General features: G+C 40.3%; 1 protein-coding gene across 15 annotated transcripts in view; it reads left to right on the top strand.

Annotated features, from left to right (window-relative positions):
* Positions 1-16,471, top strand: part of AKAP13 (A-kinase anchoring protein 13) — a 266,890-nt gene that overhangs the window by 177,663 nt on the left and 72,756 nt on the right. For all 15 annotated transcript variants that reach the window (XM_031669207.1, XM_031669206.1, XM_031669210.1 and 12 more), the window contains one exon: positions 11,030-11,138. In XM_031669207.1, the coding sequence (XP_031525067.1) occupies positions 11,030-11,138 (109 nt within the window). The remainder of the gene's footprint in view (positions 1-11,029; positions 11,139-16,471) is intronic.

The raw sequence follows: 16,471 nt of genomic DNA, 5'->3' as shown, positions 1-16,471 counted from the left end.
TGCACTCCAGCCTGGGTGAAAGAGTGAGACTCTGTCTCTAAAAAGAAAAAAGAAAAAAAATAAATAAAGAATGCCATTAATCTGCATAGATTTAAATATTCCATCAAGGCACACTTTTTAAAATTAGGAAAGTATCCAGGATATTAAATTGAGTTTTTCCTTCTTATCTGAGACCGTCTTTTACCATCTCAATAGTAAAATGAATCTTGAAATATGCTACATATCGTTATTTTCCCAATTCTCTAAAACATACCCCAAGTTCCTCCTTTGTAGGAAAAAAAACTTTCTTACTATACCTTCCAGGAATTGTCTGTTGATTCTCTCTCCTTTCCTTCCCTACTAGAATTCTTTTTTTTTTTTTAATACTTTAAGTTATAGGGTACGTGTGCACAACATGGATGTCTGTTACATAGGTATACATGTGCCATGTTGGTTTGCTGCACCCATTAACTCATTATTTACATTAAGTATTTCTCCTAATGCTATCCCTCCCCCAGTGCCCTACCCCACAACAGGCCCCGGTATGTGATGTTCCCTGCCCTGTGTCCAGGTGATCTCATTGTTCCATTCCCACCTGAGTGAGAACATGCGGTTTGGTTTTCTGTGCTTGTGATAGTTTGCTCAGAATGATGGTTTCCAGCTTCATCCATGTCCCTGCAAAGGACATGAACTCATCATTTTTTATGGCTGCATAGTATTCTATGGTGTATATGTGCCACATTTACTTAATCCAGTCTGTCATTGATGGACATTTGGGTTGGTTCCAAGTCTTTGCTATTGTTAACAGTGCCGCAGTAAGCATACGTGTGCATGTGTCTTTATAGTAGCATGATTTATAATCCTTTGGGTATATACCCAGTAATGGGATTGCTGGGTCAAATGGTATTTCTAGTTCTAGATCCTTGAGGAATTGCCACACTATCTTCCACAATGGTTGAACTAGTTTACACTCCCACCAACAGTGTAAAAGTGTTCCTATCTTTCCACATCCTCTCCAGCATCTGTTGTTTCCTGACTTTTTAGTGATCACCATTCTAACTGTTATAAGATGGTATCTCATTGTGGTTTTGATTTGCATTTCTCTGATGACCAGTGATGATGAGCATTTTTTCATATGTCTGTTGGCCGTATAAATGTCTTCTTTTGAGAAGTGTCTGTTCATATCCTTTGCCCACTTTTTGATGGGGTTGTTTGTTTTTTTCTTGTAAATTTGTTTAAGTTCTTTGTAGATTCTGGATATTTGTCCAGATCTTTTGTCAGATGGGTAGATTGCAAAAATTTTCTCCCATTCTATAGGTTGCCTGTTCACTCTGATGCCTACCAGAATTCTTAAGAGAGTATCTATGCTCCTTGCCTTCTCTTTTTAAAATTTTATTTGTTTATTTACTTATTTAGAGACAGGGTCTCACTCTGTCACCCAGACTGGAGTGCAGTGTTGCCATCACAGGTCACTGCAGCTTCAGCTTCCCCAGTTCAAGTGATCCTTCTGCCTCAGTCTCCCAAAGTGCTGGGATTGCAGGTCTGAGCCACTGCTCCTGGCCCTTGCCTTCTCTTTATCACCACCTAATCATATCTTAATTTCTGCTGCTATCACTCTCTTGAAACTCCTGTCTTGAAGGTCATGAATTTCCTTGTCAGCCAAATCAAAGTGACTTCTTAGTTCTCATCTTCTGGGTGTCCTCATTATCACTTACCACTTTTGACAATCCCTTGGGGAGGTTTTGAGAATTTGAATGATACGCTTTTATAGCATTGTACCTTACTGCAAGTCTTTTCTCTTCCTCTTGGGCCAGGAGACTTTGATTAATTTATGAAAGCATTCTGGGATACATCTTATTTCCTCCAAATGAAACATTTATAATTTAAAAAAAAAACTCTTTTTGAATAGATGACTGGAGTTTGGGGCAAAAATCTAATAATACATTTCTAATTAAACAAAAATGTTGACAACCTCTTCCTTGATTTGCTGAGTAGGACTTTGTGTAGAAGTTTAATTTTTTATTGTATCCTACTACAAGGCACTAACATGACCAAATATAAACTTGACACTGAAGGATTATCTTAGTAATTATTGTAGCACTTATGCTTGTGTGAGACCAGACGAATAAAGAGATTTAGGCATAATGAAAATCAGTTGAAGAGTAAATTTTGCCCCTTTAAAAATTTTTTCTACTTGTTCTGATACTTCAGAAAGAGAAAAAATAAGAATATGAAGAATATGCTTGTTGAAGCAAGTGATTTAGATTTACTCAGCCTAACAGTAACAGAAAAAAGAAGGAAAAAATAGGAACAATTCTTGGGTGGCTACTGAGCACAGCTTTGCTAACGGTAAATAAACCAGTGAACAAAATCTTTAAAATAAAGTGCATTTCAAATGTATAGAATCCTTTGGAAATCATGTGCAAGGAAAGGTAAAATACCAAAATTGTGGATTTGTAAACAATCATAGATCAAGACCCATATATCCTTTCAGATTCAGCTCAAGCTCATTTAAATGGCTTGCCTAAGGTGGTATAAGTGGCTATTAGCTAAACAGTATTAAACTCAGAGTTCCTGGCTGTTAATTTCACTGCTTCTTTCCAGGTTTTGGAGTAGGTGAATTTTAATGAGGAAATAAGAATGATTTAATTTTCTTAATATTGTTTATTTTCTGAGATGGATGTTTCCAGGAATTTGACAGATAACCCTGGATTTTAGTAAGACATTACTACCACTGATGTGTTTCTAAAAATGGACTATCTTTCTGAAGCGGACTTTCTGATTCAGTCTTTCTAGATTAAGTTGTTGTTTTAGTGCCTTGCTATGCTTAGCCTTCCTGGAATCTCTACTTAACCATAGTTTTTATCTTGTATGGAACCTCAGAGTGGGTATTTGAGCTGCTTGTATCATTCTGATCTGGATGAGTTGCCTGCAGCCAACTTCCTGTTAAAAGTCTCTGCCTTTCACTGAGGTCATTTTTTAGACCTCACAGTTGTATTTGAAACATAGCAACTGTTTACCTCAGCTGCCATGGTTACACATGAAACAAGCTCTAAATAATCAGAAGTCTGGCCTAATTGAGTCAAGTTCATGCTAGTAACGGATTTTTCATTGCTTCTCTTTCAACATGTGTGAGTCATAAGGAGGCAGATTTCATTCTGTGAAGGGAAGGGATTAATGATAAAGTCAGTTAACAATTGGAATGGGCTCTTTTTTTGTGTGTGTGGTTTTTTTTTGTTTTTGTTTTTTTTTTTTTTTTTTAATTTATTTATTATTATTATACTGTAAGTTGTAGGGTACATGTGCATAACGTGCAGGTTTGTTACATATGTATACTTGTGCCTTGTTGGTGTGCTGCACCCATCAACTCGTCATTTACATCAGGTATAACTCCCAATGCAATCCCTCCCCCCTCCCCCCTCCCCATGATAGGCCCCGGTGTGTGATGTTCCCCTTCCCGAGTCCAAGTGATCTCATTGTTCAGTTCCCACCTATGAGTGAGAACATGCGGTGTTTGGTTTTCTGTTCTTGTGATAGTTTGCTAAGAATGATGGATTCCAGCTGCATCCATGTCCCTACAAAGGACACAAACTCATCTTTTTTTATGGCTGCATAGTATTCCATGGTGTATATGTGCCACATTTTCTTAATCCAATCTGTCACTGATGGACATTTGGGTTGATTCCAAGTCTTTGCTATTGTGAATAGTGCTGCAATAAACATACGTGTGCATGTGTCTTTAGAGCAGCATAATTTATAATCCTTTGGGTATATACCCAGTAATGGGATGGCTGGGTCATATGGTACATCTAGTTCTAGATCCTTGAGGAATCGCCATACTGTTTTCCATAATGGTTGAACTAGTTTACAATCCCACCAACAGTGTAAAAGTGTTCCTATTTCTCCACATCCTCTCCAGCACCTGTTGTTTCCTGACTTTTTAATGATCGCCATTCTAACTGGTGTGAGATGGTATCTCATTGTGGTTTTGATTTGCATTTCTCTGATGGCCAGTGATGATGAGCATTTTTTCATATGTCTGTTGGCTGTATGAATGTCCTCTTTTGAGAAATGTCTGTTCATATCCTTTGCCCACTTTTTGATGGGGTTGTTTGTTTTTTTCTTGTAAATTTGTTTGAGTTCTTTGTAGGTTCTGGATATTAGCCCTTTGTCAGATGAGTAGATTGCAAAAATTTTCTCCCATTCTGTAGGTTGCCTGTTCACTCTGATGGTAGTTTCTTTTGCTGTGCAGAAGCTCTTTAGTTTAATGAGATCCCATTTGTCAATTTTGGCTTTTGCTGCCGTTGCTTTTGGTGTTTTAGACATGAAGTCTTTGCCCATGCCTATGTCCTGAATGGTACTACCTAGGTTTTCCTCTAGGATTTTTATGGTATTAGGTCTAACATTTAAGTCTCTAATCCATCTTGAATTAATTTTCGTATAAGGAGTAAGGAAAGGATCCAGTTTCAGCTTTCTACTTATGGCTAGCCAATTTTCCCAGCACCATTTATTAAATAGGGAATCCTTTCCCCATTTCTTGTTTTTCTCAGGTTTGTCAAAGATCAGATGGCTGTAGATGTGTGGTATTATTTCTGAGGACTCTGTTCTGTTCCATTGGTCTATATCTCTGTTTTGGTACCAGTACCATGCTGTTTTGGTTACTGTAGCCTTGTAGTATAGTTTGAAGTCAGGTAGCGTGATGCCTCCAGCTTTGTTCTTTTGACTTAGGATTGTCTTGGAGATGCGGGCTCTTTTTTGGTTCCATATGAACTTTAAAGCAGTTTTTTCCAATTCTGTGAAGAAAGTCATTGGTAGCTTGATGGGGATGGCATTGAATCTATAAATTACCTTGGGCAGTATGGCCATTTTCACGATATTGATTCTTCCTATCCATGAGCATGGTATGTTCTTCCATTTGTTTGTGTCCTCTTTTATTTCAGTGAGCAGTGGTTTGTAGTTCTCCTTGAAGAGGTCCTTTACATCCCTTGTAAGTTGGATTCCTAGGTATTTTATTCTCTTTGAAGCAATTGTGAATGGAAGTTCATTCATGATTTGGCTCTCTGTTTGTCTGTTACTGGTGTATAAGAATGCTTGTGATTTTTGCACATTAATTTTGTATCCTGAGACTTTGCTGAAGTTGCTTATCAGCTTAAGGAGATTTTGGGCTGAGACAATGGGGTTTTCTAAATATACAATCATGTCATCTGCAAACAGGGACAATTTGACTTCTTCTTTTCCTAACTGAATACCCCTGATTTCTTTCTCTTGCCTAATTGCCCTAGCCAGAACTTCCAACACTATGTTGAATAGGAGTGGTGAGAGAGGGCATCCCTGTCTTGTGCCAGTTTTCAAAGGGAATTTTTCCAGTTTTTGCCCATTCAGTATGATATTGGCTGTGGGTTTGTCATAAATAGCTCTTATTATTTTGAGGTACGTTCCATCAATACCGAATTTATTGAGCGTTTTTAGCATGAAGGGCTGTTGAATTTTGTCAAAAGCCTTTTCTGCATCTATTGAGATAACCATGTGGTTCTTGTCTTTGGTTCTGTTTATATGCTGGATTATGTTTATTGATTTGCGAATGTTGAACCAGCCTTGCATCCCAGGGATGAAGCCCACTTGATCATGGTGGATAAGCTTTTTGATGTGTTGTTGAATCCGGTTTGCCAGTATTTTATTGAGGATTTTTGCATCGATGTTCATCAGGGATATTGGTCTAAAATTCTCTTTTTTTGTTGTGTCTCTGCCAGGCTTTGGTATCAGGATGATGTTGGCCTCATAAAATGAGTTAGGGAGGATTCCCTCTTTTTCTATTGATTGGAATAGTTTCAGAAGGAATGGTACCAACTCCTCCTTGTACCTCTGGTAGAATTCAGCTGTGAATCCATCTGGTCCTGGACTTTTTTTGGTTGGTAGGCTATTAATTGTTGCCTCAATTTCAGTGCCTGCTATTGGTCTATTCAGGGATTCAACTTCTTCCTGGTTTAGTCTTGGAAGAGTGTAAGTGTCCAGGAAATTATCCATTTCTTCTAGATTTTCCAGTTTATTTGCGTAGAGGTGTTTATAGTATTCTCTGATGGTAGTTTGTATTTCTGTGGGGTCGGTGGTGATATCCCCTTTATCATTTTTAATTGCGTCGATTTGATTCTTCTCTCTTTTCTTCTTTATTAGTCTTGCTAGTGGTCTGTCAATTTTGTTGATCTTTTCAAAAAACCAACTCCTGGATTCATTGATTTTTTGGAGGGTTTTTTGTGTCTCTATCTCCTTCAGTTCTGCTCTGATCTTAGTTATTTCTAGCCTTCTGCTAGCTTTCGAATGTGTTTGCTCTTGCTTCTCTAATTCTTTTAATTGCGATGTTAGAGTGTCAATTTTAGATCTTTCCTGCTTTCTCTTGTGGGCATTTAGTGCTATAAATTTCCCTCTACACACTGCTTTAAATGTGTCCCAGAGATTCTGGTATGTTGTATCTTTGTTCTCATTGGTTTCAAAGAACATCTTTATTTCTGCCTTCATTTCGTTATGTACCCAGTAGTCATTCAGGAGCAGGTTGTTCAGTTTCCATGTAGTTGAGCGGTTTTGATTGAGTTTCTTAGTCCTGAGTTCTAGTTTGATTGCACTGTGGTCTGAGAGACAGTTTGTAATAATTTCTGTTCTTGTACATTTGCTGAGGAGTGCTTTACTTCCAATTACGTGGTCAATTTTGGAATAAGTACGATGTGGTGCTGAGAAGAATGTATATTCTGTTGATTTGGGGTGGAGAGTTCTATAGATGTCTATTAGGTCTGCTTGCTGCAGAGATGAGTTCAATTCCTGGATATCCTTGTTAACTTTCTGTCTCGTTGATCTGTCTAATGTTGACAGTGGAGTGTTGAAGTCTCCCATTATTATTGTATGGGAGTCTAAGTCTCTTTGTAAGTCTCTAAGGACTTGCTTTATGAATCTGGGTGCTCCTGTATTGGGTGCATATATATTTAGGATAGTTAGCTCTTCCTGTTGAATTGATCCCTTGACCATTATGTAATGGCCTTCTTTGTCTCTTTTGATCTTTGATGGTTTAAAGTCTGTTTTATCAGAGACTAGGATTGCAACCCCTGCTTTTTTTTGTTCTCCATTTGCTTGGTAAATCTTCCTCCATCCCTTTATTTTGAGCCTATGTATGTCTCTGCGTGTGAGATGGGTCTCCTGAATACAGCAGACTGATGGGTCTTGACTCTTTATCCAGTTTGCCAGTCTGTGTCTTTTAATTGGAGCATTTAGTCCATTTACATTTAAGGTTAAGATTGTTATGTGTGAACTTGATCCTGCCATTATGATATTAACTGGTTATTTTGCTCGTTAGTTGGTGCAGTTTCTTCCTAGCCTCGATGGTCTTTACATTTTGGCATGTTTTTGAGATGGCTGGTACCGGTTGTTCCTTTCCATGTTGAGTGCTTCCTTCAGGGTCTCTTGTAAGGCAGGCCTAGTGGTGACAAAATCTCTAAGCATTTGCTTATCTGTAAAGGATTTTATTTCTCCTTCACTTATGAAACTTAGTTTGGCTGGATATGAAATTCTGGGTTTAAAATTCTTTTCTTTAAGAATGTTGAATATTGGCCCCCACTCTCTTCTGGCTTGGAGAGTTTCTGCCGAGAGATCTGCTGTGAGTCTGATGGGCTTCCCTTTGTGGGTAACCCGACCTTTCTCTCTGGCTGCCCTTAAGATTTTTTCCTTCATTTCAACTTTGGTGAATCTGGCAATTATGTGTCTTGGAGTTGCTCTTCTCGAGGAGTATCTTTGTGGCGTTCTCTGTATTTCCTGGATTTGAATGTTGGCCTGCCCTACTAGGTTGGGGAAGTTCTCCTGGATGATATCCTGAAGAGTGTTTTCCAACTTGGTTCCATTTTCCCCCTCACTTTCAGGCACCCCAATCAGACGTAGATTTGGTCTTTTTACATAATCCCATACTTCTTGCAGGCTTTGTTCATTTCTTTTTCTTCTTTTTTCTTTTGGTTTCTCTTCTCGCTTCATTTCATTCATTTGATCCTCAATCGCTGATACTCTTTCTTCCAGTTGATCGAGTCGGTTACTGAAGCTTGTGCATTTGTCACGTATTTCTCGTGTCATGCTTTTCATCTCTTTCATTTCGTTTATGACCTTCTCTGCATTAATTAGTCTAGCCGTCAATTCTTCCCCTTTTTTTTCAAGATTTTTAGTTTCTTTGCGCTGGGTACGTAATTCCTCCTTTAGCTCTGAGAAATTTGATGGACTGAAGCCTTCTTCTCTCATCTCGTCAAAGTCATTCTCCGTCCAGCTTTGATCCGTTGCTGGCGATGAGCTGCGCTCCTTTGCCGGGGGAGATGCGCTCTTGTTTTTTGAATTTCCAGCTTTTCTGCCCTGCTTTTTCCCCATCTTTGTGGTTTTATCTGCCTCTGGTCTTTGATGATGGTGATGTACTGATGGGGTTTTGGTGTAGGTGTCCTTCCTGTTTGATAGTTTTCCTTCTAACAGTCAGGACCCTCAGCTGTAGGTCTGTTGGAGATTGCTTGAGGTCCACTCCAGACCCTGTTTGCCTGGGTATCAGCAGCAGAGACTGCAGAAGATAGAATATTTCTGAACAGCAAGTGTACCTGTCTGATTCTTGCTTTGGAAGCTTCCTCTCAGGGGTGTACTCCACCCTGTGAGGTGTGGGGTGTCAGACTGCCCCTAGTGGGGGATGTCTCCCAGTTAGGCTACTCAGGGGTCAGGGACCCGCTTGAGCAGGGAGTCTGTCCCTTCTCAGATCTCAACCTCCGTGTTGGGAGATCCACTGCTCTCTTCAAAGCTGTCAGACAGAGTCGTTTGGGTCTGCAGAGGTATCTGCTGCTTTGTTATTGTTTACTGTGCCCTGCCCCCAGAGGTGGAGTCTACAGAGACAGGCAGGTTTCCTTGAGCTGCTGTGAGCTCCACCCAGTTCGAGCTTCCCAGCAGCTTTGTTTACCTACTTAAGCCTGAGCAATGGCGGGCGCCCCTCCCCCAGCCTGGCTGCTGCCTTGCCGGTAGATCTCAGACTGCTGTGCTAGCAATGAGGGAGGCTCCGTGGGCGTGGGACCCTCTCGGCCAGGTGTGGGATATGATCTCCTGGTGTGCCTGTTTGCTCAAAGCGCAGTATTGGGGTGGGAGTTACCCGATTCTCCAGGTGTTGTGTGTCTCAGTTCCCCTGGCTAGGAAAAGGGATTCCCTTCCCCCTTGCGCTTCCCAGGTGAGGCAATGCCTCGCCCTGCTTCAGCTCTCGCTGGTCGGGCTGCAGCAGCTGACCAGTACCGATCTTCCGGCACTCCCCAGTGAGATGAACCCAGTACCTCAGTTGAAAATGCGAAATCACCGGTCTTCTGTGTCGCTGGCGCTGGGAGTTGAAGACTGGAGCCGCTCCTATTCGGCCATCTTGCTCCGCCCCGTTTTTTTTTGTTTTTGAGACAGATTCTCGCTCTGTAGCTGAGGCTAGAGTGCAGTGGCGCGATCTCAACCTCGGCTCACTGCAAGCTTCGCCTCCCGGGTTCACGCCATTCTCCTGCCTCAGCCTCCTGAGTAGCTGGGACTACAGGCACCCGCCACCGCATCCAGCTAATTTTTTTGCGTTTTTAGTAGAGACAGGGTTTCACCGTGGTCTCCATCTCCTGACCTCACGATCCGCCCACCTCGGCCTCCCAAAGTGCTGGGATTACAAGCGTGCGCCACCACGCCCGGCCAGGAATGGGCTCTTATCACCAGAAGTGTGCTAGTGGACACTAAACAACTGTCTTTCAGGGATATTGTACCAGGAACTTCTACAGGTGGTTGGATTACATGGTCTCAAAGCTGCTGTGAATTTACTGAGAGTTAAATTGTCAAATTTCAGTTACCTCTATGTTCATGTAGAATCAGTATCATCTTAGAAGAGGATAGGGAAGAGATTTAGGCTTCTTTCCAGATACATTGTTGCTTTGTTTGTGACCTTAAAACTCTTTACTTGAATCTCAATATTCCAATTATTTAAAACCAGAGGCCAGGCCTGGCGGTTCACGCCTATAATCCCAGCATTTTGGGAGGCTGAGGCGGGCGGATCAGTTGAGCTCAGGGGTTTAAGACCAGCCTGGCCAACATGGTGAAACCCTGTCTCTACCAAAAATACAAAAAATTAGCTGGGCATGGTGGTGTGCGCCTGTAATCCCAGCTACTCAGGAGGCTGAGGCGGGAGAATCACTTGAACCTGGGAGGCGGACATTGCAGTGAGCCGAGATCATGCCACTGCACTCCAGCCTGGGCCACAGAGTGAGACTCTGTCTCAAAAATAAAAATAGGCTGGGTGTGGTGGCTCACGCCTGTAATCCCAACACTTTGGGAGGCCAAGGTGGGCGGATCACAAGGTCAGGAGTTTGAGACCTGCCTGACCAACATGGTGAAACCCCATCTCTACTAAAAATACAAAAATTAGCTGGGTATGGTGGTGCACACCTGTAATCCCAGCTACTCAGGAGGCTGAGGCAGGAGAATCGTTTGAACTGGTAGGCGGAAGTTGCAGTGAGTCAAGATTATGCCATCAGCTAGGGTGACAGAGTGAGACTCTGTCTAAAAAAGTAATAATAATAAATAAAGTAAAATCAGAATACTGTTACCAATATTCTACTATATCTGTATGAAGGAGTATTTAGATTTTCAAAGAACAAGTATTGTATGTAGTTTGATATTTCCAGTGAAATTATTTTTATGTGATTATGCATCCAGCAGATATTTATTAAGTACTTACTAAGTTTGAAACATTGTTAGGTGCTATGAGGGATACAGAACCACTGTAAAGAATGGATACTCTAATGATCCCCATTTTCAGATGAGAAAACTAAGCCTCAGAAAAGCTAAGTAACTTTTCTGAAATTGAGCAGCTGTTAAGTAGCAGGAGCAGACTTTAACCTATGTCTGTCTGACCACAAGGCCTGTGCTCTCACCCCCTTCTGTACTGCCTTATTTTACTATGTAGGTCTAATTATAAGGTTTTATGCTTACCTGGAAATATGAGAGCATATGCTTACAACCTGTTCTTTACTCTTTTACTTCACAGATATGTCACAGATCTAAGCAGCAGGGATTTAATTACTGTACATCCGCCATTTCCTCTCCATTGACAAAATCCATCTCATTAATGACAATCAGCCATCCTGGATTGGACAGTGAGTATACTACTTTTTTAAAAAATTAAATATATTAAATCTTAACCACTGTTCCTATTATTTTTCTCACTTTAAGGCCTAATAACATTACCTGCGAAAATTTGCTTGCTGCTGCTTTGAATGAATGGCTTAGCACTTAAACAGAAAAGGTGACATAGAGTTCATCATGAGCTCTTCCTCCTTTTGCTACCTAAAAATATCCATAATACATTAAGTTTATTGTATTTGTGGGCACTTTTTTTTTGTTTTTGTTTTTTGTTTTGAGATGGAGTCCCGCTCTGTTGCCCAGGCTGGAGAGCAGTGGTGCGATCTTGGCTCACTGCAAGCTCCACCTCCTGGGTTCATGCCATTCTCCTGCCTCAGTAGCTGGTACTACAGGCGCCCACCACCACGCCCAGCTAATTTTTTGTATTTTTAGTAGAGACAGGGTTTCACCCTGTTAGCCAGGATGGTCTCAATCTCCTGACCTCGTGATCCGCCCCTCTTGACCTCCCAAAGTGCTGGGATTACAGGTGTGAGCCACCGCGCCCAGCCAGACACAGTTTTTAAACATTTTTTATTTTGAAGTAATTTTAGACTTGAAAAATAGTTATAAATAATGTTCACTGGGGAAAAAAAATTGCAAAAATAGTACAAAGTATTCCCATGTATTCTTCACTTCTAGTCTTCATATGTTAGAATACTTGTTTCACCGGCCTCTCCCCCTCTCTTTGTCACTCCCCTTAAAGATTTTTTCTGAAACATTTGAGAGAGTAAGTTGTATCCGTAACACTCCTTCACCTCTAATTTAGTGTATATTTCCTAAAAACAAAGATATTCTCTTATATTACCATAGTATATGAGTACCATATACGGGCCTTCTCTGGCTACTGAGTGCTAGCATTAGTATATAAGAGTACCTTATACTCTTATATACTATGATAATACTCTATTACCATAGTATAATTATCCAAATCAGGAAATTAATGTCAATAAAATTATGTTATCTAATATGCACACCTTATTCAGATTTCAAATTTTCTCACTTATTTCTGGGTCCAAGATTCAGTCTAAGAACATATATTGAATTAAGTTGTCATGTCTCTTTAGACCTCTTTAATCTAAAAAGTTCCTCAGTTGATCCCTGTCTTTCATGAATTTGTCAGTGGAGAAAACTGGCACAGTAACTGACCTGAGCTTTTCAACAATGTCAAGCTCAAGAAGGACAAAGCAAGTCTGAGACAGAGATTTAGTTCTGTGAGGGCCAGTAGGATTACATCTGAAAGGGGTTAGTGGACCTGTATGCAGGTTCAGATCAACTGGCGATGAAAGTTATGTAGAGCTGTCATGGCACCCATAAGCACAGGGCCTTGCGATGCTCAGAAACATACTTGGATTGGATCAGTGTTGTTTTGTCACAAAGCAACTTGTTCTTTGAGAAGCCTCATTTTTTATTTTTTAAATGTTGATTTTTTTATGAGTAGTTGCTGTGTGGGATCTGGATATAAAGATTAAATTCTCATCAAAGAGGGAGTGAGTGATACATTATGTTCTTTGCTGAAAGAGCATGTGTCTTGGAGGCTGAAGCCAAGGAAATAAACACATTCTCCTGGTGTTTCTGGGGTTTCCTCATTATTCCCTGATATAATTCAGTTTAAGAGTTGAGAAGCAGATGCCCTGTATTTATGGGATGTTCCATCTCACTTCATGACTTACTGGAATCCTAATTTTTAAAATTTTCACAGTGGAATTAAGACATAATGGATGATTCTAGCCAGACATGGTGACACATGCCTGTAGTCCGGCTGCTTCAGAGGCTGAGGCAGGAGGATCATGAGCCCAGGAGGTCAAGGCTGCAGTGAGCTGTGATGGCACGACTGCATTCCAGCCTGGGTGATAGAGTGAGACACTGCCTCAAAACAAAAAGAGAGAGAGAGAAAGACATAATGGATGATTCTGTTAAATTTTTTCTTGTTTTCATGTGATTAATATTTCAAGTACAAATCTAGCCTACTTGACAAAAGGTGTCTAATGAAGACTTATTTTCAAAGATGTGTCCCCCAGAACTGTGACAGAAATAGCTTTTCCTGTTTTTGCTTGTTTTGATTTTTTTTTTAAATTTGGCTTTGAGTTAGAGGTTTGGCTTGTATAGAATGGAAATTACAATTGAATAGTTTGCAGTGAATTTGATAAGCCAGAATGCTAGCACTCAGTAGCCAGAAAAGGCCAGGAAGGCTCTCTAAGTGAGACATTTCAGCTCAGTGTGCCCTCCTTCTGTGACCAGCAAGCATCATGACATAGAGGATATTGTACTTCTACAGCAACAGATACCTAGTACCAACAGAATGTATCCCAAAGAGAGACCTTTTTCCTATATTTTGTGACCCACTTTCTTTCCTTGTGGATGAAACACTTCATTATTTTTCCTTCACAAAGCAAGGTGCTTTTGGACTGTGTTTTCAGTTGCTATCCAAACACTATAAATAATACAGCTAACTCCCAAAAGCACTATTCTAGAGGTTCTGACACACAGAGCTTTTCTTCCCATTGCTGATAATTTTTCTGCTCAACTCACCTAGGGAACCTGATTTCAGTAGTAGACTACTGTCAAAAGTAGAGCTTCAAGCAAGAGTTTACGCCTTTCATCCAAATATAATACCCTCATTCTGATTTGTAGCGTGCATTTCACGCAGACTGGAATGATAGCTAGCCCCACGTACCTTTCTGATACCATATGCTGCAACAGAAGGACCCATCAACCTTAATGTCACTGTTTCTCCTTAGTTCCTCCTATATACAATTAAAATAGTTTCCCAACTGTATTTGTTATTCTACACTAGAAACATAATACATCATTTTGGAAATGTTAAAATTCTGACTGAAGAGAAGACTAAAACTTGTGTTAAAGTGTGTGTGGTATGCCTTAAGCATCGGGATAGCTGGATATTTCATAATTTGCTCCAGACTCAAGTGTTCAATTCCAAATCACTTAAATACTCAGCATGACTCATCTATGGTCATATTCTCCCTAACTGAAATAGTGTAATAGTTAAAATCCTCAGTGATTTTTAAAGCCTAAAATGTTTGGTACACTTAAAATATTTTAACTGATATTTTAAGCACACTTAGTGGCTGTATTACTTTGAGCTTGTTACTGAAACTCTCTGCCTCAATTCAGCTGTTAAATGGGGATGATAATGTGATGTGGCTTAAATCTGACTTTATTTGAAGTCCATAGCATATTTTCTGTCACATAATGAGCACATGCTGTCATTGTGGAGTGTGATTGTTCACAATAACCAGAACAGCGCCAGGGTCCATTTTTCTCTGCCCAGAGCTTAAACAAGGTTAGACGTTGCTCACCATTGCTAGAACATTGTCTCTTGTTGTCTTGCACTTGGCTGTTTATTGTGAGCGTGCTTGTTTAGGAACAGAATGTTTTCTAAACTCATCCTAATCTCACTGCTTTCCAGCTTTTACCTGTGCTCTTTTTCCTTCTAAAGAAATTATTAGTTGCCTCGACCACAGTTTATCACAGCTGTCAGTAAAACTTGAGCATTTCTGAAAATGTATTTCCACTGAGCTGTTGTCCAGAATGTCTTTTGTTGGGTCATTTGCTGGATTAGAAAAACAGTCAAACTTGCAGCATTATTTCTAAGCTGGGATCTGTTTTTAAAAAAATCTATTGATGTAAAGGAAAATACTGAGTAGAGAGGGTGACTAAAATATTTCTGTGTCACTTTCTGGGATGGAGAGCAGGCAAGCAGTAGCTTCTTTAGGAACCACAGAGGATGGGAAAAGCTGCAGTGCCTCCTGTCTTGGACTTACTGTCTTGATTTGAAGGGTGAGATATGATAAGTGTGACCTGCCGGCCATTTTTTAGGGGGTCGCAGTAGCACAGGTGCTGGCTGTGTCATGAGGCTTGGTGCCTGTGAGGACTGCCCTAAGGGAAACCTCTCCATGGAATGTGTGCACAGCATTTCTCCTCCTTGCATCAGAGAAAGATTGTGTGGGGCCTTTTTCTCCCACTGTACTGTGAAATGTAAATGGTTTCTTGATAGAACTTAAAAATTTTTTTTTATTTTTACATGTATAGAATTCAGTTATGACAGATGATCTTTTTTTTTTGATACGGAGTCTGGCTCTGTCACCCAGGTTGTAGTGCAGTGGTGGGATCTCTCACTGCAAGCTCCTCCTCTTGGGTTCACGCCATTCTCCTGTCTCAGCCTCCCAAGTAGCTGGGACTACAGGCGCCTGCCACCACGCCCGGCTAATTTTTTTTGTATTTTTTAGTAGAGACGGAGTTTCACCTTGTTAGCCAGAATGGTCTCGATCTCCTAAGTCGTGATCCGCCCGCCTCGGCCTCCCAAAGTGCTGGTCTTACAGACGTGAGCCACCACGCCCGGCCCAGATGATCCCTTTCTATGGCTGTATTTTTAACCTTTTCATTGCTCCCACCCAGAAGATGCCTCAAATAATAATCTGCTTGATTACATCCCTGGAAACACATTAGTGGTGATATGTTGAAAGGGGTATTGGACCCATTAGATGTTTTAACTTCATATGCTTCTTAATGAGATTTCATTTTCCCATTCATTTTGTGTGGTGTGTTACAGGTTGAGCATCCCTAATTTGAAAGCCTGAAATGCTCCAAAATCTGAACCATTTGAACACCAACATGATGCCACAAGTGGAAAATTCCATGTATGAGGCCTTAACAAAATTATGTAAAATATTATATAAAATTACCTTTGGGCTATGTATTTAAGCTATATATGAAACAAATGAATTTCATGTTCAGATGTGGTTCCCATCCCCAAGATGTCTCATCATATATATGCAAATATTCCAAAATTCAAAATCTGAAATACTTCTGACCCCAAGCATTTCAGAAGGAATACTCTATGTGTATCACAAAGAAGGGCACTTTCCCTTGGGGTCATTTTTATAACTTCGCTTATGGCATGTGAGTTTGCCAAGTTTCTTAAGCATGTTTTGATGGGAGCAGTAACTTGTAATTGTGTGGCATGCATTAGACTATGACAGCTAAGGCCGTCTTGAGAGCTGAACTGTGGCAGTTATATATCTGTACCAGATCTTTAAAAAGGTAAAGGATCTGTGTGACCAAAGATTAAGGTGGGCCTCTGGAAAGTTAGGCATCAGTGCTATTGAGGATATTTTATCTCTGTTTTCTGGATTTCTTCTCTAACTGTGATGGAAATTTACTGAAGTATGTGTATATCTATGTGTGTGTGTGTGTGTGTGTGTGTATATATATATATAAAAGTGTATATATATATATTCTTAGCACAGTTCTGTTTGGAAAAGATAACATTGACAAATACATCAGAACA

Source organism: Papio anubis, chromosome 7, assembly GCF_008728515.1.
Source record: "Papio anubis isolate 15944 chromosome 7, Panubis1.0, whole genome shotgun sequence".
Classification (NCBI taxonomy): Eukaryota; Metazoa; Chordata; class Mammalia; order Primates; family Cercopithecidae; genus Papio; species Papio anubis.
The sequence above is the reverse complement of the archived record's forward strand: the minus strand, read 5'-3'. Positions and strand labels throughout refer to the sequence as shown.